At 28.5% G+C, this 20,529-nt stretch overlaps 1 protein-coding gene across 2 annotated transcripts in view; it reads left to right on the forward strand.

The window, feature by feature from the left end:
* The window catches only part of LOC106470111 (mediator of RNA polymerase II transcription subunit 14-like), a 62,628-nt gene that overhangs the window by 15,923 nt on the left and 26,176 nt on the right, over positions 1 to 20,529 (forward strand). For both annotated transcript variants that reach the window (XM_022398680.1, XM_022398682.1), the window contains exons 5-21: positions 398 to 476; positions 1,081 to 1,210; positions 2,451 to 2,491; positions 3,144 to 3,231; positions 4,184 to 4,291; positions 4,735 to 4,778; positions 5,150 to 5,238; positions 8,840 to 8,978; positions 9,344 to 9,455; positions 10,068 to 10,193; positions 12,723 to 12,801; positions 13,715 to 13,874; positions 14,107 to 14,323; positions 15,274 to 15,305; positions 16,161 to 16,289; positions 18,371 to 18,447; positions 18,944 to 19,055. In XM_022398680.1, coding sequence (XP_022254388.1) covers positions 398 to 476; positions 1,081 to 1,210; positions 2,451 to 2,491; positions 3,144 to 3,231; positions 4,184 to 4,291; positions 4,735 to 4,778; positions 5,150 to 5,238; positions 8,840 to 8,978; positions 9,344 to 9,455; positions 10,068 to 10,193; positions 12,723 to 12,801; positions 13,715 to 13,874; positions 14,107 to 14,323; positions 15,274 to 15,305; positions 16,161 to 16,289; positions 18,371 to 18,447; positions 18,944 to 19,055 — 1,762 coding nt within the window. The remainder of the gene's footprint in view (positions 1 to 397; positions 477 to 1,080; positions 1,211 to 2,450; positions 2,492 to 3,143; positions 3,232 to 4,183; positions 4,292 to 4,734; positions 4,779 to 5,149; positions 5,239 to 8,839; positions 8,979 to 9,343; positions 9,456 to 10,067; positions 10,194 to 12,722; positions 12,802 to 13,714; positions 13,875 to 14,106; positions 14,324 to 15,273; positions 15,306 to 16,160; positions 16,290 to 18,370; positions 18,448 to 18,943; positions 19,056 to 20,529) is intronic.

Below are 20,529 nucleotides of genomic sequence, written 5' to 3' on the forward strand. Positions count from 1 at the left end.
CCTTGTGTCATGTGCAGTAAAGGGCACCCAGGGTGATAGGATTGATTGCATTCATCTAATATGAAAGTGTCTTATGGTGAAGAACCACTAATTTGTAGAACTGCTAATCAATAAGGAGAACGGAGTAAAAGATTCATGAATGTAGTACATGTATATGTTTTTTGTAACCTGATAGTATAAGCAATAAGTTATGTAAAGGTTTCGTATTTTTTCAAAGTGTATCTTAAAAGATCAAATCATAACTAGGTTTTGAAAAATAAAAAATAAAGCAATTTTGATTTTTAGGTTAATGTGTAAACTTATAATGGATTAGCGTTTCATAAAACTACTATTGTTATAATTTTGATAAAGTTATACAAGTAATACAATGCTGCATGCAATGAAATTATTTGTACAGGTTACCGAGTTTTCATATCCCATGTGCTGTGGACGTTTTAACTCTCGGAACTTATTCCCGTCTTCCGACCTGTATACGGGTAAGATCTTTTGTACATTGGATAATATGTTAACAATACTGTATAACATTTATGAATTATAGAATCTAGTAGACAGACTTTATATTCACATGAATAATAAAAGCTATATGATAATCTAAAGGAAAGTATTAATTATATAAATATCTAATTATCTTAATCATAGTTAAAAATTGACATATAATAGGTATAAATGTGTACATGTAATGATCATGTTTATACAGTATTTTCATGGCAAGATGTTGGTCTGCTTCTGACAACAAACTAATATTTTTCATAAAGAATAAAAATGTTGCTGGTATTGTTTTACAGATCTTGTATGATTCACTTAATGCATTTCTTTGACATTTAAAGTTTGGTGTCACAGTAAAAGTTATTCAAAGTTTGTTTTTTCTTTAGCAGTTCATTTTAGTATCTCCACTCGCACACACACACACACACACACACATAAGTGCAAATATCTTCAATTTGATCTTTCTCTCCAAATGTACATAGACACATAAGCATATATATTTATTTATATTCAATTTTGAAAATGATTCGTATTATACTTATTCATTATCTGAGGTAGTTGTGAATTTATCTTCATTTAATGTGTTCTCTGCAGGATCGTATTGTACCACCAGACCCCATTCTCCCTTCAGAGAAAAGAAGTACCTTGTTGAGACTGAACCAAATCATTCAGTACAGACTTGTCTCATCTGATCTGCCTCCTGAAATGTGGAATTTGAAAATAGGTCAGCATTGAACTGTGCAATGCAAATTGTTTAGCAATAATTAAGGATAAATGAATCATATCAGTAAGCTTTGAAGATAAGCCTTTAGCACTTCTGTTATAACTTATTAAACAAAATTTATTGTTTAGAAATAAAAGAACTGAAACTAATTCGACTAAATCAAAATGACGAGGTATTTTTCAAAGTTTGTAAACTGTATGGCCTTTGTAAACAGTTATTTTAAACTAAATTTAATTAGATTTACACATTTCATAATCATTCTTTTTTTTTATTCAGCTGTTAATTTGATTTTTGGTATGTGTAGGTTTTAAAAAACTAATAATTCTTTAATAAATGACATGGAATGGCTAAGCATTATGAGATGGTATTCTTTCATTTTTTGTTAATCATTATGATGTTCAAATTTCATGTGTATTTACCTCTATCATTTAAATTAGCTCTCCTTTTTAGGTTTTTATATTCATGATTCTAGCTTACACCCTATTAGTAATACTATTAACACAGTTAGACAAAATGATACACTGGATGGAACTGAGATCTTTATCATAGTAGCTATAACCATTTAAAGTCAGTTAGTTGTTGTACAGAAGTGTTGCTAAGGCTGTGTGTAAATCAGTTTGTCACTCTTTGTAAATAAGTTGATCAGATGTTTTATCAATAGCCAATTATCATCCCGATCTGAGTTAGAATCTTGCCATTTGTTAGAAAATAAAAGTGTGTATACAAAAGAAAAGAGAACTGACGATTGCACAAACAAGATGCTCAAGAATATGGAATTTTAGATTGGATATTGCTTGAAACTTGGTCAGGGCTTTTAAGTGTTGTGAGTTGTAGTTGATCAGAGAGTTTTGGAAATATTGTATTTTTAAGTAAACATTGCGATAATTTACGAAGTTAGGTTTTTTCTTCCTGATTTGTTTTCATCTATTCATGTGTTGAGGTTGTATTGTTGAGTCAGTGTTTGGTATTAAGTTGTGCCCACTGAAATAATAAAGGCCCAGCATTTTCAACTTTTTAGTATAATTTGTTCAGTTTTGAAAGTTCTATTAAGTAATATTTTTTTTAAGAATCCTGATATTAATGTTTAAGTTAGCCTTATTGTAGAATAACAAAATTGTAATTGGTTAACTTTACTAATGAGATAAATGATTAATTGTTTGAGATACAGTTAATAAATATGGAGATATTTGTCTTTTTAAACTCCTGTGTAATTGTATAATGATATATTTGTTTTTTATAGAAAACGGAAGAGTCATTTTTCATGTTGAACATGAATTTGAGGTACTTTTTTTTTCTATAAATTATTAATGGAATCCTCATATCACATGATAACACCAAGTAAAATGAATTTCTGTCTATAAATATTTAATAAACTCCTTTGAATAATGAAAAACCATGTTATATATTGTGTCTGTGATTTGACACACACATACAAAAAAATGTAAACAATTTTTTAACTTTATCATGTATATTTGTTGATAAAAAATTTGAACAAATTGTGTATATTGATTAGTCAAAATATTAATGTTTTCAAAATGTCAATGCTAACCCTGTAATGAGGTTGCTTGTATTTAGTGCAAGTTTGGTTGTGTTTTATTACAGTGGACTTGCTCAAGCAGCTTTTTTGCATAGTCTGAACAATGTAGCTTATATTGATTTATTATGATTGTTTTCCAACACTTTTATTAATATAAGATTTATTTTATTTCTCTTCAGACCACTTTTACCTGAATTTGACATTTCATAATCTGTTTTTTTGTTTACCATTTTTCTTTAAATCTATTCACAAAGTGAAATATGAAAATAGTAATTCATTTAAATTTTCTCAAAATTGCATACTTATATATATATCAGTTGAACTTTTGTTAACTTATAAACACTGTAGAATGTTATGTAATGAAGGTGTTAGTTATGACTTTTGCTAATACCGTAGGTGTCACTGACCTTGATGAGGGACGGAGTTCTTGTTCCATGGAGGCTACTAGACATTGACATTCTGGTGGAGGATAAAGAAACGGGAGGTGTGTGTAAAATGTTTTATTTATATTATTGGGAAGATGTACACATCCAAGTAATCTATACATATAAATATGAATTCCATGTAATTTCACCTACATTTCGTGTAAACTAGCTTAAATTAGCATTGAAGTAGTTAGTGTGCTAGAATTCACAGAAAAGCATGTAATGTTTATGTTAAAACATGATTAATAACTGAAAATATTTGAGAAGTAAAAGAGATATTTGCAAAATAATAAAAATGTGAGTCCATGCTGATTGTAACCTCAAAAGTTTAGCCAATTATACTTCAGATTCTTTGTTCATTTCATATTTCAGCAATTCCCTGAAGCTCATTGTGTAAGTTAGTTTTAATGTTACAACAAGCTGTATTTCATCAAACCATGATTCTGAATGTGTAGTTATATTTCTCAAATTTGTAAGTGTAGAAATAGACTAATTCTCTCAGTATATAAAATTAGCATTTTTTTGACAACTAACTGTGATAGTTTCTATCATAAATTGTTTAATCAACTGAACTAAATAAATTTTCTTTATTCATTTTGATTTAACATAAGTGGAACGTTTCTTTCAATGTTTAACAATGACTTGATGTTCTTTTTCCACATTCAAGAATTTTTCAAACTAATTATGCCAGTTCTCTTTTCCTGATAATTAATATTGTGGTGTATTAGAACATTTTAAAAGCACTGGACAACTAATTTTATTATTGGATAAAAAAAAAGATACTTTAATATTAAGACCAAATTTTACTTGTTTATAATAGCTTAGCCAATTTTGCAAATGTGAATGTGTAATCAGTTATTTTTGTAATATAGGGCAGGAAAGGGCTAACCAGAGTAGTGATTTAAATAGGATTTAATTAATCCTTCACTACCATTTCTTTTCATTGTGTTATTTACTTTACAGTTTAGTTTTTGAAAATTTGTAAGATATATTTATTTATTTTTTGTTTAGATGGAAAAGCTCTTATTCATTCTTTACAAGTTAACTATATCCATCAGCTGATACAGTCTCGACTAATAGATAACTCACGGCCACTTCTTGATGTGTATACCATTTTGCGTATCCTTGTGTTTGTTCTTTACATGGGTGTTGTCAGATAAACCATTTACATTTGATTTGTTTTTTTTAAAGCTGAACATGCTTACTTTTCATAGATTTTTTTTTATCTAGTCAGATTTATAAAAATATATTATCTTGTTGAACTAATGATTGAAAGTAGTAAAGAGAAGATACAAAATATAATATTTCAGTTAATAAGATTCAAAATGTGAATTAATTTCATTTATTTGTAATTGGAAGTAATACATATAAGAGAAGAAACTTTAAGTAAATTTGAAATTTTAAACATTATTACTTGTGGCAGTATTAACATTATTATTTTTCATAACTTATTATTTTCTGAATTGGTGGAGAATGTGTATGAATTTCGTTTCTATGCCCTAATTCTCATAGTTTGTAACAGTTTTAATAGGTTTGATTATCTTTAACCTTTATGCAAACAGATTCATTTTGTTTAAGTCTGCAGTTAGAAGTATTACATTCTCAGGTGAGTATGATGTTATTTTGAATATTCTTCCATTCTTTAAACCTAATATGCATGTTACTTTATAGAAACTATTAGAAACAAATCATAAAATTCTAAGAGTTTGGGTTACTAAGATTCATTTTATTGTGTGGAGTCAAGAAGTTTTTAAGTCATTTTTACTTAATTGAAATTTAAGTTTTATATTTGTTGTAAAACTACACATATATTAGTCTTAAATATTTTAAGTATCATTAAAAGATGTTCAACAGAAGTTTTAAATGTGTATATATTTTTAGGATAAAACTGATGTAATTAAAAAAGTATATTATTTTAACCAGTTTTAAGGTAATACATGAATTATAATGAAAGTTATTGTATTTTTTTTCTATCAGACTGTAAGACTGTGTCGAGAACGACTTGGAGAATTCATCAGGATTGAAGAATATGTAGCAGGAAATTGGCTTGTTCTGTCTTATTGGAGGTAATAAATTTTATATATAGTGTGTCACAATGAAGTTAATTAATCTTTACATGATATAAATAACATAACTGTTAAAAGAAACCAACATTTAATGGTACACAATGTAAAAATGAGATTGTCTCCAGTCTTAAATTACAATTAAACATTTATTCAATAATTTATTGTATAAAGGTAAAAATCTTTGAGACTGGGCACTGTCTTATACACTGCATGTTTCAATGTCTTACTTCATCAACATCAAGAGTTCAATATTTTGCAACAGTAAAGACCTGTATATATTTCACTTAAGAATTACATGATCTAATATACATACAGATTTAATTTAAAGATTTTCACACCATTTGCTAACACCTTGTTTCTTTAGTTCTTCATCCTTTAACCCCACCAACATGGGTCTACCTGTGGTCACAAGTCAGAGACCCTGTCGTCGCATTATTGAACTACTATTTTAGGAATTTATGTCAATAAGTTTGGTATCAAATTGTAGATTATAATTAAAATTTTAGTATTATACATTATTTAATTTCTTAATTTAAAAATAAATATTAAAGAAACATCTAAATATTGATTTTTGTGTGTCATGTGGTATGTTGAATGCAGCATTGGTTCAAATTAGATGTTTCTGATATCCAAATACAAAGTCTGTAATTTTTTACGAATTAGATACTCAAATTAATGATATTGACAAGCTAGAATCTCAGATAATAACCTCCTATCTTTTCTTTTTGCTGAGATATTAATACATTTATTGAATCAACCAAGATGGCCCTGCACATTTCTTACATTTTTTTATAATACTTGATTATGTACTCCTTCTACGAATGACGTGTGTATAACCAATCAATGACATGTGTACAACCAATCAAAAGCTCAGAATGTCCCTCTAGTGGTTTTCTCAGCCTCTACAAAGTATTTGCACAGGAAACTTTCTTTTCATGCTAGCTTCCAAGTGGTAAGGGAAGACATTTGTGAGCTCAAAAAATCATATTTTTAACCCAAACACAGCTTGATAATTTATATTGGTATTGATATAGTAATTTATGGTTTTTGATTATTTCAAAATGCATATATAAAACCTCAAAAAATTATTTTGTTTTATATACTCCATGTGCAAAATTTGATAAGGCTTAGGCAACTTAAGGCATGCAGCAAACGAATACAAAGTTTGTAACTAGAAGAGATAATTGTTTCTATACTTTTTAATTTACTGTTCTATGTTTTAAGAAAAATTACGGAAATTTATAAACTAATTTGTAAATAGTAATAATGTATTATAACAAAAATGTGACTGTATTTTACAAAATACTGGTCTACTAGAACACAGCAAAAACAGAGATGTATAATGTTGTGAGATTTAAGTTATTTAGAATAAGCACTTGTGTTTTTGTGTTATAATTTGTTGTCACTGTAGAATGAAAAAAAGCATAATTTATATCTATTTCCTAATTTTTTATGGTGGTTACGAGGTCGGTCAAATCAATCAAACTCGCACAGAGATACAATAGTGAAAATAACAGATAAAATATAAATTTTTTCTAGAAAAACATTTGATAATTATCTGGACTTTATACAGATTTTACATGTGAAATATGAAAATGTTCTGATGTATAAAAGTATTTTTAATCTTAAAAGCAAAATTACTTTGCATGTTGGATAGTCAACATTTGAAAAGAAAAAAATGCAAGAGAAAAACATTCCTTAAAAAATCTTAATAAAAAAAATATGATATTTTGTGTACAAAAGCCTTGTAATGTTTACTGATAATCTGCAAAACCTCGTGAAGATATGCTTACTGTATTAAAAGTTATAGTACGAAAACTATAGCAAGCACAGAATGGTTACAAGGTCAGTCCCTCGGACTGAGCCCATAGTGAAAGAGTTATTACTTTAAAATAATTCTTATTATATTTGATTATTTCAATAGATTCAAGGATATTATTACCATTAATACCTGTAAGTTGTATCAAAATTAGTTATTTTTAGCACTTTTTTTTGTACGGTCAATTTTTATTTTAAATTTCACTTTGTTTGTGTTATATTCCAAACTTCACATATTATTTTATATACATGTGTGTGTGTGTGTGAGTATGTTTATATATATACCAATTTTTTCCATTTTATATTTTTTATAACATCAAGAATCTGGCTAACTTTATTCACTGGTCTGTATATCGGAAAGATATTTTATTGTTGTTCCCTAAGTTGTTGCATTGTGTAAATGATAACACAAGCCATTTTTTGTTAATATTTTCATTGAGAGGTTTTAACATAATACTTTTATTCCCATTTCTTCTTTTTATAAATTTCTTAACAGTTCTGTCATTCATATCAGGATTAAAACCACTTTCTACTGCTACATACTTGATGAATAACAACTCATTGCTAATATCTTTATTTTTACAATATATTTTAAGATCCTATATACATAACAATAAAAGCAGTGATTTTTTTTTGGGGGGGATTTAGTGTGACCTGATTCTTCATGTGGGGGCTTAATTACCAAGAATGGTTTATACTAAACAGCAATTTCCAATTTATCTTTAAAAAACATTTATAAAAATAAATAGTTATTTTCCTCATTCTCATATGTAAATATAATTGTCAGTGTTATTAAGATAATTATCAAAATCAGTCAAATTCTTTTTACCATTCTGCCATATCAAAATGTGTTATCAACATACCTTATCCAAATCTACAGTTTCATTTACACTTTTCTTTAATGCTCCAGCTTCAAAACTGTCCATGAACAAGTCACAAGGTAATGGAGAACCATCTCTCTATAAAATTTACTCTTAATTTGAAATAATGAATTCTAACATATACTTCAACAACTTCTATTGTTTCTAAAGTTGAAATCTTATTCTCTTTTAATTTATTCTCAGAACATGCAGTGGCTTTATCCCCAGGAACTTTAGTGAACAATGAAATAACATCAAATATGCTAAAATATCATTGTGGTCTAATGTTATTTTTCAAATGTTTTTCAACAAATTCTAAAGAAATTTTAACGACATATACATTTATTTTTATCCATTAAAAATGAAAATTTTGTGATAGTGATTTTTCTACATATACTCAGAACTTTTAATATTAGATTAATAGATCTATAGCTATACCCAGTCTTATGGACTTTAGGCATAACATATAATCTTGGTAATACAAAATTGCTTTTCAGAAAGTGTTAGGACTATACAGTTTTTAGCTTTTTCTTTTACCATTGCATGTAGTCTTGTAATAATTATTCAATATTTATACTATAATCTTTTTTATTATTATTAATAAGTACATAATTATTAATTACCTTCTTTATCTACTCTACAAGTAACCACATCTTGTTCTTTTAAACGTTTTAAAATTTCAAAATTTATTTTTGTTATTATTTGTAGGTTTAAAATTATTGACTAAATTACAAATCCACCTCAGGTTTTTTTAGAGTTTAATATAAGCTGTTTTTTTAAATACTGTAGGCTATTTAGAGTTGTAGGTTATGTTGTTAAACACCTTAGATTATTTAGAGAAATATAGGTTATTATTTCCTTGGCATAAGGAACATGTGAGTGAGAGTGATCTGAATTACAAGGTTTATTATTTTTTAAAAAAGGGATCAAATTGCCAAAGATGGCCAAGGATATAGAGTATGTGTACAGATTGATCCAAACGACCCAAGTAAACCCCTTCAGGTAACTCACGTACCTCAGCTGAATGTGATAGAGGCTGGTCAAACAGAACAGGCAATTAAGGTTTGTTTTGTAATTTATAATATAATATGTAAAAAAATTATCAGAATTCTGGTATTGATGTATATTTTTAATGAATAACAGAATATACTAGTTCAGAAATTTATTGCATATTTTTCTAAGAAAATGCTTGGAGAATAGAATACCTGCTAATGTAGATCTTTTTTTTATTGTATATTTATTTTATTGATGTATTTATAATGAATTACATTTGTTTTATCTATGAATTTGTAAATTCAAGAATTGGAGACATTATTTTCTTTTATATATATATGCATTGGTAAATTAATTTATTTGAAAGTAATGGTGATGCAAATATAGTATGCTTATTTTTTATAACTATCTTATTTTTCCTTTATTCATGATAGAGTGATCATCTTTCAATTGAGAAGCTCTTAATTCACACTATTCACATTCGTACCAAACAAAAATTGACTGATTTAAAGGAGGATTTGATATCCAAATTAGGAGAAACAGAATGTAAGATGATTTTACCTTTGTGCTGAAACTCAAGTATGAACAGTGTTGCTACAGAACTTATCTGTTGTTATAGATAGTTAATAGTTTCTATTTAGTGAAACTATGGTGTTGAAGTACCCATTAAAATCAAAGCTAATGAGTGATACCTTTTGTTACAGGGTGACATCTTTTAACATGTTAATTATTCAGTCTCGGGTAGTATGTAATTCTGTGCATTTATTAAAAATGAATGTATTGCTATGTACAGAGTTTATGCTATATTGTGCTTATTAGGTTGAAGCTGATGCATATTTAATAGTTGAAACAGTGAATAATAATACTTTATAAGATGAGTACAAAGCTAATTGGTTTTATTTGTTATTTAATTATTTTTAAAGCAGTTGTTATAAATGATATTTCTTTTAAGTTTATCTATCATGATACTTGAAATTACAGACTTGAGAAACTATTTTTATCTATTGCTGAGTTGGTGTTCCATAAGGTGTTTTTTTACTGTGTATATCCATATACGTAAGGTTTTTAAGATTTTAAACACTAATAATGATTATGTATCCAGTATTTGTTTGTTTGTTTTTGAGCTTTAAATAGTTGTATGTTTTGTTTTTATTTCAGGCTCTATAGGTGGGTCACCAGCCATCCTGCACTTTCCACTACTACAGCCTTGTATGCAATCTGAACAGCTGTTGGTTACAGTAGATACTCACACTGGCTACTTTCTAGCTCACATTCCACAGTTTGGTAAGCACTCTTGTTGAATGATGATGTATCATTTTCACATAATCTGTTTTTATAGCTTAAAATTTGATATCCTGGTTATTTGCTTTGTCACACAGTCTGTGTCATAGCAGCTATTTCATGGTTGGGAAAGTAATGTCTTGTTCATATGGGATATGTCATGCAACCATCTTTACACCATAAATTTCATAGTTTGATAAGTAATTCTGTTACACATTCTATAGCTTAGCATACATTCTATTGTGTAGTAATTGATATTCTATCTATTATCATAATGAAGACTTGCATTGATATTTTGTAACCAAGGTTTCACCAGTTTATTTCAAAGTTACCCCCATTGTTTGTGATTCTAGCTGTAAAAATCATATACAAATATTGAATGGGCATTCCTTAAAGAATATTTATGATCTTTTAGGATCATTGTTGATCTACTTTACACATACTTTATACATGAAAAACGTGATAAGAGATACTGGGACTTGAACCCAGGAGGATGTTTGACTAACATAATATGGTTGGATAGTGATAAGTCAACCTTAAGTGTCTAACTGCAGCTTAGAAAGCTTTCTGCTTTATATTTTACTACCACCATCAGCTAAACACATTAATGTAAATATAAGTATTCTAAGTTAGCTGTCAATTCAGCATTTTTCAATAATTTGTAATCTAAATCAACAATACTTCATTGTTTTAAGAATAACGTAGAACATGTCAACTTTCTGCTTCAGTGTGGATGGTATGGATTGCAAAAAGGATAGCTGTAGAAAAACTAGTAACCTCTGCTAAGAAAAGTCAAGTTACTCTAAAAAAGAAACAAATAAATAAAGGTGCTTAATATACTGATTTCTTAATGCTAAAATTTAGCATGAAAATTGCCAATAAATAACCATGTGCTTTTAAAGATATGAAACTATAACAGAATTAAAGAGCCTAACATTTAAGGGAAAATGCAACATGTCTCCATCACAAAATCCCAACATGGCCAATTTTGACACCAGAAAAATTGTGAAAAACACAGAAAAATTAAAAACTGTCTGTAATACTGCTTGGTACCTGCAAGAAGGTATCTTTGTATCAAATCCCATGTAAATTGGTTAAACTATGACCAAGTAATTGACCCAAAACCTCAAAATTAGGCCTTTTTGTGAGATCTGCCCCTTAAAAAGAGTGTTGGGTGGTTGAAAATTTATATTTGTGCCAAATGTCATTTTGATTGCTGTAAGGCAAATTGGACCAAGTTATAACCCTACTACGTTTCAAGTCAATCTGCTCATAAATGAAGGAATGGTGGTTGATTTGAAAAACCGTACATCTCTCTGCAAAGACATAATAAAAGACCTGGCTAGTTTCAACAGGCCAAGCTTGTCATTCTCAAAGGATGGAGTAAAACAGGTTTTTTATAAATTTGCACAAAGTACTATCTTTAAGTGTACTGCTTTAATTGTACTATTGCTACTTTTCTACTGTCTAATATTTTAAGCGACAGAAGTGTGAAAATGCTGGGTACTGGTTTGAATATAGAAAATCAATAGTTCTGGAAAACAGCCTTTGGGGTCATGACAAGGCATTTTCCACATGTACATTAATATTAATTTTCATAATGCTAATTTATTTGTAAATCTACAAAATATTTGAAATGCAGATTTTTAATAAGACCGAAATTTCTTGTTGAATAGTTTTGAATTTGTTGTTTGTGTACTTATTGAACAGTTTTGAAAAATATATCAGTTATGAAGTTGTGGAATATAAAGTTTACTGAGGTTGATTGAATTGCTGAATAGTTTAGTTGAGGATAGGTATATTATTCTAAATATTCTACTAAATATTTCTTACATTTTGATATGTCTGTTATAGTTGTTAATTTTTACTCTAACCAGTTTCGTGTATGGATGCAATAAACACTGATGGTAAAGTCAAAATTTAAGATCATTTTAGTATGATATTGTGCTTAGGGAATAACTTGAATTTTTTTTTTCTTTCTATGAAAAAATCTCATCAGTAATATCTGTAGATAAATACCGAATTTTTGGTGGCTTTAACAACTAAGTAATTACTAGGACATAATGTTGTCAAAACATTGTACATTTATAATAAAGTTGTTTTCTTTATTCATTCAAGCTGTCTTCAAACTTTTATTTTCTAAAAAGTGGGTCGCTTGTCATCAAATTTAAGTACCTATATATTTATAGGTACCTAATCATTATTTTTCATTTTATTTCATTGTTACTTATTTAGATATTACTGATCTAAAGCAATGATTATATTATGTATTTATGTATAATGTGATGGCTGTTATATTTGGTAATGTTTAAAAATTCTAACCATAAAACTTGCTTATGTTTACATGATCATTGTTCATAGTTTTGATCATATATATAATAAAATTTTTTGTTTTCGTTAAATTCTGTAAAGTTTTATCTATAAATCTGGTAACATTTTAATAACACTTCATTTGTGTATAAGGATTAACATTTAAGAAGCTTTAATATTTACTAATTGAAAATGTTTGTACATTATTGCTTTTTGATACAGAGGCTCCAATGATGGAAGAACTAAGTGAATCTTTAAATAAAGATTTGAGTCAGGTTGAAGCATTGGTTTTGGATCTTAGGTATGCTATTATGAAATAGTGTATAGAGATAGGACCAGATAAGAGAAGAATGTTTGTAAATTATCCATCAGTGAAAGTTTTATCTAAATATTATAAGCTATATTTAATCAACAATTCATATTAGCTTTTACTATTTTATTTTTGGTGATATCTTAAATGAAGTTCATCTTTGGATATTACATAGAACGCAACATATTGAAGAAGGCTTCTATTTTATGTTCATTACATGATGTATTGAAGCCATACTCTTTTGTAACTTACATGTATTGAAACTATAATGTAATGCACTTATAGCTTTTATGTTACGTAATGTGTTAAAGTAGTTTTATTTTATATGTTTTATGATTGTGCATGATACTCAAAACATAAAATGTAATTAATGAAAGTGATTAAACAACAATCTAGTTGAAACTGATTGAATATATAAGATGGATCTTTCTTACAACCATTAAAAATATTTTAAATTATAAAATGAAAGTGAGTATTTTAATGTTTTCTTAAAACTGTCTCTCACAACAAAATATTTGAAATTTGCAAACATAAAAGGTGATAAAAACAATCTTGTTCAAATTATATGGGGAGGGGCAGCCAAAACTAAATACTATTTAGTAAATTTGTTCTAAGTTTCATACAATTTGACTTAAGCATTTCCACTCAAAGAAGGAAAAAATTAAGGGATATCAGTGACACCATCTGACCCAGAAAAAGTCAAGCTAGTCGTTACTTAGTAATGCTGTACAATTAATCATCATCACACATGGCTGTGCTTATCAAACTTGTAACTCATAATTACCAAAAAAAAACCTGAACAATAAATATTATTCTACTTCAGAAAATACATATTTGTTTCAAATGTCTCATCTGTTTTCATGAAATGCCAGTAGTTAATAATGTGAAATACAATATCCCTCAGATATTGGGTAGTGTTACGTCGGTGTGAGAAGACTATTCAGCATCTACCAGTGATCTCGAGTGAACAACTTCCACTGATAGTACCTCCAGAACATCCAGTGGCTCAGCTGGGAAAGCACAAGCTCTTCATCAAGCTATGTAAACATCATAATTACTATGTGGTAAGCTAAGAAAGTTTTAAGCATTTTCACTGTGTACCTAATGTGGTAGAAGAATGTCTCAGTTTGAATATAATTTACAGTATAATGTAAATGTTTTCCTATTTTTTTTTCATTGAAAGATTTAAAAACTCAGAATTAGTGTTTAAGACAGAGAATATTGTAGTTGCAACAATGCTATGAATTATAATTATTTATGAAACTCTAGAGTTTGATTATTTATTATTTTTTCAAGGTTGTTCAGCTGAAACCTCATGAGGATAATCCAAGTGATGTCGCCTTACAGTATTACCTAATGACAGTGAGTCCTCAACCATTAGAAGAGAGTACAGATCAGAGGGATGACACCACAGGTTTAGAACTAGAATTGCCAAAATCTTTTCTTCAGGTTGTGAATTTCCTCCCTCTAAACACTTTTACTATTTCCCATGGACCATTCACCAGCATTGAAGGTAGAAGTTAAACTCTAAATGTCTTGAACTTTTTAAACTTGTACTTGCTAAAAATATTTATTTCATTAAGCATACGTTAACATAACTTTTTTTGTGTGAAACTTATTATAACAGGAAGCAGCAACTCACATATTTCTGTTTCCAAAAAGTTATATTTTTGTCTGGTTAATTACTTGTAAGTAGCTGTTTTAGAACTTGTATTAATAGACAGGACACATCAACTTATCTATTTCTACTTGTGTAGTAACTTCTTTAATTATTAGCTGAATCACTCATACTAATAGTCAACCTTGTGTCATTTTAAGCACTTAGAACAATTTTCAGTCACTAGTAGTTAGTAAAGGTTTACTTCTTTTTTATAATGCATGGAGAGTGATTAAGTTAAAACTGTACTATATTTTACAGAAACTGTTTATTGATATACATCTTATGAAACTTTTTGATCAAAGGTAAATATACAATACTACCTACATTTTCAGAGCATCAAATTTGATTTCTTAGTTTACTTTTTATATATATTTCTTAATGGTGTATACCAGCATTTCCCAAAGTGTGAGGAGTGACTCTCCATAGGGGAGGCACAAATGATCACTTGGAGAGGCACGAATGATTAAGAGAGTCAATAGTGCAATAACGTAAAATTTAGTTTAATATATATATTTGTTACTCATGAAAATAATAAGTAATTGCTTAAATACGTCTGACATTTTGATGCATGTTCATGTAATAAATCTCGTTACTTTATTTTTTCACTTATTTTGGGGGGGGGGGTATGCAAGAAAACATACTTATTACAGTGGAGTATGGATGACAAAAGTTTGGGAAATGCTGGTGTTAGCTTAGCTATCCATAGTTGAGATATAGACTTGCAAGTCTCCTTGTCTGCAAATGAAGTAGCTTCAAATTTGTTTTATCTTATTTAAATGTTTGCTTCTTTTTTTTCATGGTAGTTGCAGACCAGAATGTAGGAGTCAAGAGAAAAGTAAGCTTATGAAAAGGACCTAACTTAATATCCATATGTGTTATTTATTTAATTAAAAGAGCTGATAATTTCATAATTGTTAAACAAGTCTTATTAGAAAAAAATAAACAATGCAGAAGATACAAAAATGCAATTACATTAATACTGTAACACTGATTTTTTTCTGAAACTAACAGAATGCTAGACATATTTGGTTCTTTTTTTTGTATGTTTTGAAATCTCTATATCCACCTGAACCGAACTTTAGAAACTTAATTTTTTATCTAAGTATAGGGTTATATTTTATGTAGCATTTAGAGATCAAACTACAGAAACATTAGTTTATTCAATGTCAAAAAATTGTACTTCAGTTATATTGACCAGGATTTATTGATCTAACATCTCTGTGCCTGCAAGAAAGTGTAGCTTAAATGGATCGTGTGAAAATGATGGAATAAGGAAAATTCAAGAGAAGGGCATGAATACTACTGCAAATGTTTTGTGGGTCACGGGTGGTTTGTATTATACATCTGCCCCCCAAGTGGCACAGCAGTATGTCTGTGGACTTACAACACTAGAAATCGGGTTTCGATATCTGTGGCAGGCAGAGCACAAATAGCCCATTGTGTAGCTTTATGCTTAATTATGAACAAACAAACATACATTTCGGAAGCAGATTTAATTATTACATTTTATGAAAAGTAACTAAACCCAGTGCTGTTTGACATAGATTCTAAATACAAGTACAAAACTAATTTTTTTATTGGAATCTTTGTAACCTTCAAAATCAAAACAAATAATTGGTTAAGTCTATTGATTGGGGTACCATGTGTCTTAAATATGAGTGTTAGTAACTCATTCTTTTTTTTCTTTTAGCTTTTGGCAAAACAACCTGCAGAAAGTTCGGTGAAACGGTTAAAAAACACAGGCTATTTCAACACTGAACTAGCTCATGTGATTGCCATGTGTGATGAAAGACTACCTTTCTGCACCCTAACAGCAGAGGTAAGATTTTTATTATTTTATAGGCATATCTTTGTTTGCTGAGTAGTTATTTTTGCTTATAGTTTTATTAACACTTGAAGAAATGCTGCTACTGTTAGTTTCACATTTTATTCATAAAATATGATGACTCTTAATAAGTGATATTTGAGCTTGATTAGTTCTATGTTTCAAAAATTGGTTATTTCAAACTAAGTTCTTGTGGAAAAAGTAACATTCACTGGCTCTGTGAGCAGATTAGTGGATGCAAGGAATTCTGCTTTTTCTTCATGCCAGAAGTGAAATTGTTCAACAAATAATAGATGACTGTATCAGTTTTGTGCTTTTTTTAGAAGGGCAAATAATATTCCTTTAAAAACTATATAATATTCTTCCTTGAGGTACTTAAAAAATAAAATTTTAACTGAAATTTTTAGGTTTAGAAACTTGATTTGATGTATATTTTATTAACATTTCTTTGAGGTAAATTAATAACAATTAAGTTGTTAATTTTAATTTCAATTTCTCATCCTAATTGTGATTTTTATGTGAACTTTCTGTCTGTATAGATAACTTGTCCACATAGAGAAGAAGACTGCAAATTCATGGTTTAATGCATGTTTATTGCTTATATTTAGATCAGATAATTTGAAAACATTAAACTTCTGGAGATTGTTGTATGAAAAACCAAAAAATTCAGCTGGCTGCATTTTTTGCTTAAGAACTTTCAAGCTTCTAAAACAAACTCACTCATAAATATATTGCCTTGAAGCTGGAATTTTCTTTCTCACAATATTTTTGCCACAAAGCTCTTTTTCCTCCTGGTATGAACTGTACAGTTCTAAACTTTTAATTCTAATGTCGAAAGTATTTCTTGATCACATACCTTAATAAGATCTATCTACTGTAATTGCCTGAGTTTAATGTAATATGCCCCCTAATATAATGAGCACCCAATTTTGAAATGTTAAATTGAAAAAAATTTGTTTTTTAACACATCAGTTGTACAAAATGTATTGAATAGTTTCTAAATACAGTAAACAACTATTGATGTATTAAACATTTTCAGAAATCTTTCATTGAAATTTTTTTACCTGTCAGTTTTACAAAATTTATTTCAAAGTTTATACGTGGTAATACATTGGGCTAATCATTCATCTTCACATAAATCTTTGTCATCGTTATAACTGTCGCTACCATCGGATTTGCTTTCTTGAACCTTTGCTTCATCCTCTTCTGATTCCCACATTATGTCATCATCTATTCCATCCATTACATTGGATATATGCAACATTTTTTGAAACCTTTAATGATTTTTTGTGGTGGTTTCTACTAAAATACCTAACAAAATTGAACATGGGTGAATATAATGTGCAGTCAACCTTTCAGGAGGTATTTGGAGGAAGAAAATTGTGCATTATATTCAGGCAAATACAGTATATCATGGTTTTCTTTAATGTTACATAAAGATAATAAATTAATTTTATTGGTTCCCATACTTATTTATTAATTTTGCTGAAGTAATTACTTTGGGCAGTTTTTTTTTCTTTATAAAAAAAAAAAAAAACTCCCATTGGTAATTTGAAACAATGGAGCCTTTTTGAAACAAATGTACATGATTTCTAAAAGGAATAAAGAAGTAACTCTTATAAATAAGATATAGCAAGATAAATACCATCTATTTATATTAATTGTAATGACATGTAAGATAATCTATTGAAAAATTTTTCATCCGAGTTGGCTAGTATGCTCGTGATACTATTACTACTTATAAGCACATAATAAACCTGGATCTTAGGGCACCAAATATGATTGTGTATTATGTAATAACATAGTATACAGCTATGCCATGTCATGGTTTTTATTTCATTATGAATCGTAAATTTTCCCCAAAAAAATTGGGTTCAGTAATGTTCATTGGCTATCACATTTTTATGTTTCAAGTATATGTGTTTCAGGTATGGTGTTGTTTATTTTTATGACTTATTAACTGCAGAAATTGTCTAACTGATGGCTCCGAGCTGGAATGAATTAAATAATTTTTTATGGATTTTTTTAAGAAAATGTGTTTGTATGATATATAAATGTAATGTTGCATGTTTTAGTTAAATAGAAGAGGAATATGCCATCAAGGACTTCAAGTAGAAGCTAATGGGACAAACTTTGTTGTGAAACTTGTTAAGTAAGTTGATATTTCTGAAACTTTTCCAGTACTCTGTACATAATGAGGCATACTGGAGTCTCACCATTTATGTTGAGATTTATTGCAAAAAAAACTGAATATTTACAAGGTGATATTTAATATAATTTTCATGTTTATAATATTTGCAAAATATTACATGAAGTTCCATTTTGAACTTTTTCAAGGCCGCAAGTTCAGGATATTTTGTCAGTTATGTCTAGAATTGACTGAATATATTATAAATAAAAATTATTTGTGGCCCTAAAATACAGTGATTATTAGTTTTTTCATTTCAAAAACATCAGAAATAATTATGTGTTATCAATTAGAATGCCCCTTTGTGAAGGAAGTGATGTTGAGGCTGCTGTTTAAGATAATATATCACTTGTAGACTGTATGTAATTGTGGGTAAAATCACATTTTCTGTATGTAGATTATATATATATATATATATATATATCCTTTTTGTTGTTTTTTTCTGTTCCCTTATCATTAGAATGCCCCTTTGTGAAGGAAGTGATGTTGAGGCTGCTGCCGTATTGTCATCTTCATTATTAAGTTGTACATTGAGACTTCCAGGAAAAGGAATGAGAGCTTGGCTTGTAGAGGTAAATTTCGTTGTTTACCAAGATGTGAATTATGGAGATAGTTGTTTTTCTTTATTTTCATTTTCACTCTGATACTTGACTTACAGATCATTTAGACATTGGCTTTTAAATCAAATGCAGTTTTTACATATGTTATTAAATTCCACATATCCGTTATGAAGCCATGTTCAAGAACATATTTCTTTATAAAAGAGAAAACAAGCCTTCATGTTTTGAATGTTAACTGGTAGAGACTGATTTAAGAAGTGTCTAAACACAAGAAAGTAAGTAGAATTAGCAACTATGGTGATCAAACAATTCATAATACTTCATTAAAAGGACCATTACACTCAGGTGTAACCATATAAGTATTAAAGGATTTTAGTTGTTAAACTTGAAAAATATCTAAACCATGTGGTTCAAATGATTGACAGAAAAAACTAAATATGATGGGCAGTTTTTTATATTTGATTGTAGTTTCTTTTCATCAGAATAACAAAAAAATCTTTGAGATAGTAAATAATGTGTTTACTAAAATTACTTGATTCATTATTAAAAACAAATATTACCAAAAAATCAAACTGATACTGTTCTTTCAGCAAACAGGTATATGTTTTTTTTCTATTCAACTTACAAAAGTTTTATGTGAAACTGGGTAATAAAATTAAGTAATATTTAGCTGTAAAAAAAAAACACTAATGAAGCGTAAACACAATAACTGATGAAACAGAAAAACAAAAGTTGGGAAGAATATTAACTCTATGTGCACTGCTAGGTCAAAGTGCACATGTTTTGACCCTTTCAGAAAGTTACATTCAAAATTTAATTAGACTATTTTATTGTCGATGTATGTTAATAAACTAAGCATGAAAATGTAGTTTGCAACTCAACTTTTTGTATGATCTAAGTTTTAATTTTGTAATTTGAAAAGGAAATATTTAAATAAGCTTCCAATATGCCCCCCCCCCCCTTTGTTGGTGCTGTGGTTTCTCATTTATAGATTTCTCTTTTCAGGTCGTTTATATAATAATAAATACATGCTACATACACACACACATATATATATATTAACAAGTCAGAATATAAAATTTCAAATTTTTCTTGCTTTACTGAGATATTACTATATTTGTTCAGCTCACATTGCATGCCCCTCCCACCCATTAATTTGCTGTGAGAGCTTTGTGTTTGGACTGAAGATGTTACTCTGAAAGTAATGAAAGTTTTTAACCTATTTATAGGTTAGTTAGATAGCCATATAAATTACATTAGTTTTTGGACATTCTAATCTTGTGTTGGGTTTATTGTTATGTGTTCAAAACTGATTATTTGAAAGCTACATGAATGTTTGGACAATCAACATAATGGAACAAAAATAGGCTTCCCAAATCATGCACTCTAGTGCAAAAGACCTCAAGATTAAATAAGTGTCAGATTTCTTGGTTTTTATGTGTGTGTGTGTGTATATATATATATATATATATATATATATATATAT

The sequence above is a fragment of the Limulus polyphemus genome, unplaced genomic scaffold (genome assembly GCF_000517525.1).
Source record: "Limulus polyphemus unplaced genomic scaffold, Limulus_polyphemus-2.1.2 Scaffold3828, whole genome shotgun sequence".
Taxonomy (NCBI): Eukaryota; Metazoa; Arthropoda; class Merostomata; order Xiphosura; family Limulidae; genus Limulus; species Limulus polyphemus.